Genomic DNA, 9,924 nt, shown 5'->3' on the forward strand with positions numbered 1-9,924 from the left:
AGAGACCCCATGGCAAACACTGAACCCCCTGGAGACCCATAGAACCCCACAACGACCCCATAGAGACCCTATAGAAACCCCATAGAGACCCACAGAGGTCTCACAGAACTCCACAGCGACCCCATAGGGACCCCACAGAGAGCCCTTAGGAACCCCATAGAGACCCTATAGAGACCTCACAGGGACCCCATAAGGACCCCACAGAGACCCCATGGTGACATTTAGAGCCCCATAGGGACCCCTATACGGACCCCATACAGGCCCCATACGGACCCCTTAGGGACCCCAAATAGACCACATAGGGACCTCACAGAGACCCCAGAAGGACCCCATAGCGACCCCCTACGGACCCAATAGGGACCCCACGGGGACCCCACAGGGACCCCATAAAGCAGCCATAAGGACCCCACAGGGACCCCTTAGGAACCCCACAGAGACGCCATAGGGACCCCATAGAGACCCCATAGAGACCCCACAAGGACTCTATAGGGACCCCATAGAGACCCCACAGGGACCCCGTAGGGACCATGCAGAGAAGCCATAGAGACCCAACAGAGACCCCATAGGGACCCCATAGAGCCCGCATAGAGCCCCATAGAGACCCCATAGGGACCCCATAGGGACCCCAAAGGAACCCCTCAGAGACCCCACAGGGACCCCAAAGAGACCCCATAGGGACCCCACAGGGACCCCATAGAGACACCATAGGGACCCTATAGGGACCCCACAGAGACCCCTTAGGGACCCCGCAGAGCCCCATAGAGACCACATAGCGACCCCATAGGGACCCCACAGGGACCCCCATAGGGACCCCACAGAGACCCCATAGAGACCCCACAGGGACCCCGTAGGGACCCCGTAGGGACCCCATAGGAACCCCTCAGAGACCCCATAGAGACCCTACAGGGACCCCATAGGGACCCCACAGGGACCCCATAAGGACCCCATAGAGACCCCATAGCGACCCCATACAGACCCCATAGGGACCCCACAGACCACCCACAAGGACCCCATAGGAGCCCCAGAGGGACCCCATAGAGCATGCACAGGCACCCCATTGGGACCCCATAGAGACCCCATAGGAACCCCTCAGAGACCCCATAGGGACCCCATAGAGCCCCACATCGACCCCATAGAGACCCCATACGGACCTCGTAGGGACCCCATAGGGACTCCTTAGAGATCCACTAGGGACCCATAGGGACCCGCAGAACCCCCTAAAGGCCCTTGAACCCCATAGAGACCCACAGATCCCTATAGAGACCCCATAGGGACCCCATAGAGACCCCATAGGGACCCACAGAGACCCATAAAACCCAATAGGGGACCCCACAGGGACCCATGGGTGCCTATAGGGACCCATAGAGACCCACAGAACCCTGTAGGGGACCCATACAGACCCATAGAGACCCAACAGAGACCCATAGGCTGCCAGAGCCCCACTGCGCCCCATAGCAGAGACCCCATGGCAAACACTGAACCCCCTGGAGACCCATAGAACCCCACAACGACCCCATAGAGACCCCATAGGGACCCCAAAGAGACCCCATAGGGACCCTGTAGGGACCCCATAGAGACCCCATAGGGATCCTATGGCGACCCCATTCAGACCCCATAGGGACCCCATGGGGAACCCACAGGGACCCCATAGAGACTCCAAAGGGACCCCATAGCGACACCACAGGGACCCCATAAGGACCCCGCAGAACCCCATACAGACCACATAGCGACCCCATACAGACCCCATAGGGACCCCATAGGGAACCCATAGAGACCACACAAGGACCCCATACGGACCCCCTGGAGACCCCATAGGGACCCCACAGAGACCCCAAAGAGACCCCAGAGGGACACCACAGGGACCCCATAGAGACACCATAGGGACCCTATAGAGACCCACAGGGACCCCTTAGGGACCCCATAGAGACCCTCTACGGACCCCATAGGGACCCTATAGAGCCCCATAGAGACCTCCTCAGGAACCCAATAGGGACCCCACAGAGACCCCATCGGAACGCGATAGGGACCCCACAGGGACCCCATAGCGACCCCTTAGAGACCCCATAGGGACCCCATAGGGACCCCATAGGGACCTCAAAGAGAACCCATACGGACCCCATAGAGACCCCATAGGGACCCCATAGGGACCCCATAGAGACCCCATAGAGACCCCATAGGGACCCCACAGGGACCCCATAGAGACCGCATAAAGCCCCATAGCGGCCCCACAGGGACCCCATAGGGACCCCATAGGAACCCCTCAGAGACCCCATAGAGACCCTACAGGGACCCCATAGGGACCCCACAGGGACCCCATAAGGACCCCACAGAGACCCCATAGCGACCTCATACAGACCCCATAGAAACACCATAGAGCACCCACAAGGACCCCATAGGAGCCCCAGAGGGACCCCACAGGGACCACATAGGGACCCCTTAGGGACCCCATAGAGCACGCACAGGGACCCCATAGGGACCCCTATATGGACCAATTAGGGACCCTGTAGGGACCCCATGGAGACCCCATAGGGACCCCATTGGGACCCCATTGAGACCCCATAGAGACCCTATAGGGACTCCACAGGGAAGCCACAGGGACTCCATAGAGATCCAATAGAGACCCATAGGGACCCGCAGAACCCCCTAAAGGCCCTTGAACCCCATAGAGACGCACAGTCCCTATAGAGACCCCATAGGGACCCACAGAGACCCATAAAACCCAATAGGGGACCCCATAGGGACCCATAGAACCCCATAGGGGACCCATAGAGCCCCACAGAATCCCATAGGGACCCATAGGGGACCCACAGGGAGCCCCATAGGGACCACACGGGGAGCCATAGGTGCCTATAGGGACCCATAGAGACCCACAGAACCCTATAGGGGACCCATACAGACCCATAGAGACCCAACAGAGACCATAGGGTGCCAGAGCCCCACAGCGCCCCATAGCAGAGACCCCATGGCAAACACTGAACCCCCTGGAGACCCATAGAACCCCACAAAGACCCCATAGAGACCCTATAGAAACCCCATAGAGTTGCACAGAGGTCCCACATAACTCCATAGCGACCCCATAGAGCCCCACAGGGACCCCATAGAGACCACATAGCGACCCCATAGGGACCCCATAGGGATCCCATAGGTACCCCATACGGACCCCACAGGGACCATAGGGACCCCATAGAGACCCCCTACGGATCCCATAGGGACTCTATAGAGCCCCATAGGGACCCCTTAGGGACCCCATAGAGACCCCACAGGGACCCCATAGGGACCTAACAGAGACCCCATAGGGACTCCACAGCATCCCACGGGGGCCCGCAGCGCCCCATAGAGACCCCATAGCGAACCCCATAGGGACCCCATAGAGACCCCATTCAGACGCCATAGGGACCCTATAGAGCCCCCTAGGGACCCCATAGGGACCCCATAGAGGCCCCATAGGGACCCGATAGGGACCCCACAGGGACCTCACAGAGAGCCCAAAGAGACACCATAGGGACCCCATAAAGACCCCATAGAGACCCCACAGCGACACCACAGGGACCCCATAGCGACCCCTTAGAGACCCCATAAGGACCCCACAGGGACCCCATAGGAACCCCACAGAGAATCCATAGGGACCCCATAGAGACCCCATAGGGACCCCACAGGGACCCCATAGCGACCCCATACAGACCCCAAAGTGACCCCATAAGGACCCCACAGAGATCCCATAGCGACCCCATACAGACCCCATAGGGACCCCATAGAGACCCCACAAGGACCCCATAGGGACCCCATAGAGACCCCATAGGGACCCCGTAGGGACCCCATACGGACCCTGTAGGGACCCCATAGATCACGCACAGGGATCCAACAGGGACCCCTATATGGACAAATTAGGGACCCCGTAGGGACCCCATAAAGACCCCACATGGACCCCATAGAGACCCTATAGAAACCCCATAGAGACCCACAGAGGTCCCACAGAACTCCACAGCGACCCCATAGGGACCCCAAAGAGACCCCACAGACAGCCCATAGGGACCTCACAGAGACCCCATTGGGACCCCATTGCAACCCCTTACGGACCCCATACGGAAACCACGGGGACCCTACAGGGACCCCATAGGGACCTCACAGAGTCCAGATAGGGACCCCATAGAGACCCCATAGAGCCCCACAGGGACCCCACAGAGAGCACATAGGGACCCCATAGGGACCCCATAGCGACCCCACAGGGACCCCATAGGGACCCCGCAGAGCCCCATAGAGACCCCATAGCGACCCCATACAGACCCCACAGGGACCCCATAGGTACCCCACAGGGACCCCATAGAGCACGCACATGGTCCCCATAGGGACCCCATAGGGACCCCACAGAGACGCCATAGAGAACCCACAGAGACCCCATAGGGACCCCATAAGGACCCCACAAGGACCCCACAGGGACCCCAAAGCGACCCCATACAGACCCCTTAGAGACCCCATAGGGACCTCACAGAGACCCCATAGAGACCCCATAGGGACCCCATAGGGACCCCATAGAGACCCCATAGGGACCCCATAGGGACTCAATAGAGACCCCACAGGGACCCCACAGGGACACCTTAGGGACCCCGCAGAGGCCCATAGAGACCCCATAGGGACCTCATAGGGACCCCATAGAACCCCACAGGGAACCCATAGCGACCCCATAGAGACCCATAGGGACCCCACAGGGGCCCCATAGGGACCCCATAGAGACCCCATAGAACCCCATAGGGACCCCACGGGGACCCCATAGGGACCCCTTAGGGACTCCGCAGAGCCCCATAGAGACCCCAGAGGGACCACACAGGTACCCCATAGAGACCCAATTTGGGACCCCATAGGGACCCAATAGAACCCCATAGGGACCCCACTGGGACCCCTTAGCAACCCCATACGGACCCTATAGAGCCCCATAGGGACCCCTATAGGGACCCTGTAGGGACTCCATAGGGACCCCATAGGGACCCCATAGGGACCCCATAGGGACCCTATAGCGACCCCACAGGGACCCCATAGAGACCCCTAGTGACCCCATAGGGACCCCACAGAGACCCCATAGGGACCCCACAGGGACCTCACAGGGATTCCACAGAGACCCCATAGAGACCCCATAGAGACCCCATAGGGACCCCTATAGGGACCCCATAGAGACCCCAAGCTCCAAGGGAGGCTGTGTCAGTGCTGGCCCTCAGGGGGACACTGCAGGAAACTTGCCTCTGACTTGGACTTGTTGAGAGATGTCTTCAATTGTCTCTCAGTGCCTGAGGTTCGTGGGCTCCTCAGCAGAGCCCCCCGAGGGGGGATTCCAATGCCTTGGGCTGGGCGTGTGGTGCTGAGCTGGGCCGGGCTCGTGGGACAGAGAGAGCTCGTGGCAAGAGGGCCCTGGTGCAGAGAGACAGCTGTGCCCAGGAGCAGCTCCTGTGCACAGCGCAGCAGGGCTGGGGGCTCTGACCGCAGGCACCCAGGCAGAAAGGGATTCCAGGCAGCCTGCAGGGTGCGGGCAGAGGAGAGCTGAGTGCAGGAGAAACCTTCACAGCCCTGCACACGGTAAGTCTCTGGCTGCAGGACAGTGCAGGGGAGGTTCCTGGAAGGGGCTCCTGGGTCCGGGTCGTCTCTGCCTGGCCAGGAGCTGCCAGGATGTCTCTCGTGGCTTGTGCAGTGTGAAGGAGAAAGTGCTGCAGGGCAGCCCTGGGCAGAGGAAGGGCAGGGCAGGGGCTGCCTGCAAAGAGAAGGCACTTTCTGCAGTCTCTGCCTGTTTTTCCTGCTCTGATTCTGGGGCAGGCTCTGTGTTGAGTGGTTGGATTTGCACAGGTGACTGAGCTTCCACTGCCTTGAACTGAGACCTAAGCAGGTTAGTGACGAACCTCAGAATATCCCCTCCCTTCTCTCTACTTACAGACTGCACCAGGGTTTTTCTGTGCTGTTCTTTAGTACCTGCAGACAAGGAGGTGTAATTTTTTAGCACAGCCTCTGAGTGCAGCCATCCCACACCTGAGTGCTGCAAGCAACCAGCAGCTGGGCACCAGGGGATGGACAGAGCAGCCCTCCTGGACGTGACCTCTGGCTGAGGTGTGCCGCCACAGCAACAACATTTACCACTGCAGTGGAGCAGAGGTGGCGGGTTGGGGGCTGATGGGCTGAGGTAGCTGCTAAGTACGGGACACTCAGGAAGCACAAAGCAGGGCTACAACCAGGGAGAGACACAAAGGTAACCCTGAAAGAAACATGATGTGAAGGCTTTAATGAGGAAAGAAATGAGTATTGCTCAGGGAAATTTCCCCTAACAGTCAGTATTTTTTCTTCTTTGCAGTGCCCTTGATGAAGGGCAGGAAATGCCCAACAGCAGCTCTGTGAGCGAGTTCCTCCTGCTGGCATTCGCAGACACGTGGGAGCTGCAGCTCCTGCACTTCGGGCTCTTCCTGGGCATCTACCTGGCTGCCCTCCTGGGCAACGGCCTCATCCTCACCGCCATAGCCTGCGACCACCGCCTCCACACCCCCATGTACTTCTTCCTCCTCAACCTCGCCCTCCTCGACCTGGGCTGCATCTCCACCACTCTGCCCAAAGCCATGGCCAATGCCCTCTGGGACACCAGGACCATCTCCTATCAGGGATGTGCTGCACAGGTCTTTTTCTTTCTCTTCTTTATATCAGCAGAATATTTTACTCTTACTGTCATGGCCTACGACCGCTACGCTGCCATCTGCAAGCCCCTGCACTACGGGAGCCTCGTGGGCAGCAGAGCTTGTGCCCAGATGGCAGCAGCTGCCTGGGGCAGTGGCTTTCTCAATGCTGTCCTGCACACGGCCACTACATTTTCCCTGCCCCTCTGCCAAGGCAATGCAGTGGACCAGTTCTTCTGTGAAATCCCCCAGATCCTCAAGCTCTCCTGCTCAGATGCCTACCTCAGGGAAGTTGGGGCACTTGTGTGTAGTGTTTCTTTAGTCTTTGGCTGTTTTGTTTTCATTGTTTTTTCCTATGTGCAGATCTTCAGGGCAGTGCTGAGGATGCCCTCTGAGCAGGGCCGGCACAAAGCCTTTTCCACGTGCCTCCCTCACCTGGCCGTGGTCTCCCTGTTTATCAGCACTGCCATGTTTGCCTACCTGAAGCCCCCCTCCATCTCTTCCCCATCCCTGGACCTGGTGGTGGCAGTTCTGTACTCGGTGGTGCCTCCAGCACTGAACCCCCTCATCTACAGCATGAGGAACCAGGAGGTCAAGGATGCCTTGGTGAAACTTACGACTAGATGTGTTTAAGAATCAATAAATTGCCCCTCTCCTTTTGCATGTAGCACATAATATCAACTATAACAGAAACAAGAAATCTGTAAATTTTTGTTGCTGTTGATGTTAGTTAATATTCCAGGATTTTCTTAATTTAGCCCATGTTGCCCAGTGATATATCTTTATTTGTCCCTTTTCTATTTCTGTCTGTGTTGTGTTTGCAGCTCAGAGATTCTGTATACAAGGAGCCCGTCTCTCTGTGAACATATACAAAATATAGGAGGCTGCACTGCCTTCCTTGTCTGATGTCCCACCTGTGAGACCTGGTCTGGCTCTGCAGATCCCTCCTAAGGGGGGATCTCCTCCGGCACTGCCTGAAGGCTGAGGCCTTCCTGCAAAGCTGCTGTCAAGAACAAGCCCCAGGAAGAGGCTCCAAAGGGGCACGATGCTTTGCTTCTTTCCACGGGGTCTCGGTGTGGTGAGAGCACAGACCCAGCATGGATTCTCAGGGATTTGGGGCTGGTTCAGAGGTTCCCTGTTAGCTGCCAGTGCCCTCAAGTTGATGAATGTTCCCATTTCCTAGGCACTGGGGCTCTACGGCACACGATGGGGCTGATGGCTGACAGCACCTCCCAGGACTGCAAGTAACTGGCTCCTGTGTCTCTGAGAGGCTGGGAGTCCAGCAGCAATGCCACGGGCTTGAAGGATCACAACCTGCTCACATCTCCCTGGGCAGGTCCTGGGCCATAAAGGGGGTGTTTTGTAGGTGTGGTATTAGGAGCTCAGAGGTGCCTCAGAAATTCCTAATCCAGTCCTGAGTGAATATCTCTGAAGAGGATTGTGAGTTGAGCTTTTTCTGAAGTAGCCGGCAGGTCATCCCTTGGCTCCTGGGATCCTGGGATCTGTGCCTTTAGGCTCACATCTGCCAGGGTCCATGATAGGGCAGCAGAAGGCACCTGCTTTGCACACAGGTTGTGAGATCCTCTCTTCCTAAGTACCTGGTAGGCCCCATAGAGGAAGAGGTCTTGGGCAGGGGTTGTCATGTCAGAAGTTTCAGCTTTTGCCTAAAGTCATCCTGACTTGGGACGACACAAAGCTGGGAGGAGTGGCCGATACCCCAGAGGGCTGTGCTGCCATTCAGAGGGACCTCGGCAGGCTGGAGGGCTGGGCCGAGAGGAACCTCATGAAGTTCAGCAAGGGCAAGTACAGGGTCCTGCGCCTAGGGAGGAATAACCCCAAGCACCAGTACAGGCTGGGGGGGGGGTGACTGTCCTGGTTTCCGCTAGGATGGAGTTAATTTTCCTCCTAGTAGCTGGTACAGTGCTGTGTTTGGGATTTAGGATGAGAATAATGTTGATATCACACTGATGTTTAATTGTTGCAGAGCAGTGCTTACACCAGGCCAAGGACTTTTCGGCTTCTCGCTCTGTCCTGCCCGCGAGCAGGCTGGGGGTGCAGCAGGAGCTGGGAGGGGACAGACCCAGGACAGCTGACCCAAACTGGCCAAAGGGGTATTCCATACCATCTGGCGTCATGCTAAACAATATATAGGGGTGGCTGGCTGGGGTGGGGGGCCGGCTGCTCGGGAATAGGCTGGGCATCGGTCAGCGGGTGGTGAGCAATTGCATTGTGCATCATTTGCTTCATACACATTATTATTATTATTATCATTATTATTATTATTATTATTATTATTATTATTATTATTATTATTATTACTAGTACTAGTACTAGTACTATTAGTATTACTACTATTATTATTATTACTATTATAACTATTACTATTATTATCCTTTCTTTTGTGTCCTAATAAACCCTTTCTATTTATCTCAACCCACAAGTTTTCATTTCTTTCTAATTCTCTCCCCCATCGTAGAGAGGGAGAGGGAAGAGTGAGCGAACCTCTACAATGATTTCGTAGAGGTAAGAGGCTTCAGGTAATGTTGATGCTGCTTTAACACTGAATTGAAACATTGATACAAGGCCGTTACCCAATTTTAAAGAGTAACCTAAATCCCTAAACCTAAATGCTACTCCAACACCCTGACAGGAATCCACTAGTCTAAAGCTTAAACTCAAAGTATTCCATGAAGCAAAACTCAGCCCATAGCCCTTTGCCTTTGCCTTCACTCTTGTGCTCACCCTAATCCCTGCCTTCAACGCTAGCATTAAAATCCTCTATTAAACCTAGACTTCTAGGCAGACGTAGAACAAAAACCTATTCCACAAAGCTTGCCCATAACCTAACCACAGACCTGACACCCTAAGCAGACCAACACATTTGCTAAATTTCTAACCCAGAAAAGTGAGCCCTAGTCCCAAAGAGACAAGAGAGGTCAGCTCTGCCTCAGGATCTCCTGCCCCAGCAGGAGGAATGTGACTGGGGCAGTGACTGGGAGGTCACTTCTGTCTCTGCAGCTGATAGGGCAGCAGCAGGAACGTGTCACGCAAAGGGACTGTGAGGTCCCTTGTGTCTGCAGGTGGCAGGTCACCCTTGGCTTCTCCCTGGGATGTGCACTTTGGGGCTGACATCTGCCAGTGGCCCTGCTAGGCCAGCAGAAGGCCCCTGCTTGGCATGCTGCCTGTGGGATCCCCTCTGCCTCCATCCCCAGGAGGACCCAGACAGAAAGAAGGCCCGCAGAGGGCTTGTCCTGTCCCTTCTGCTTGAGTCCAGGACTGGACA

At 56.4% G+C, this 9,924-nt stretch overlaps 1 protein-coding gene across 1 annotated transcript; it reads left to right on the top strand.

Annotated features, from left to right (window-relative positions):
- Positions 1 to 4,854: 4,854 nt before the first annotated feature.
- LOC308186737 (olfactory receptor 14C36-like) lies at positions 4,855 to 7,486 on the top strand. The gene has a single exon (XM_080608912.1). The coding sequence runs from the start codon at positions 6,351 to 6,353 to the stop codon at positions 7,272 to 7,274; it is 924 nt and encodes a 307-aa protein (XP_080465038.1). The 5' UTR covers positions 4,855 to 6,350; the 3' UTR covers positions 7,275 to 7,486.
- The last annotated feature ends 2,438 nt before the right edge of the window (positions 7,487 to 9,924 follow it).

Source organism: Anser brachyrhynchus, assembly GCF_964034855.1.
Source record: "Anser brachyrhynchus genome assembly, contig: SCAFFOLD_174, whole genome shotgun sequence".
NCBI lineage: Eukaryota > Metazoa > Chordata > Aves > Anseriformes > Anatidae > Anser > Anser brachyrhynchus.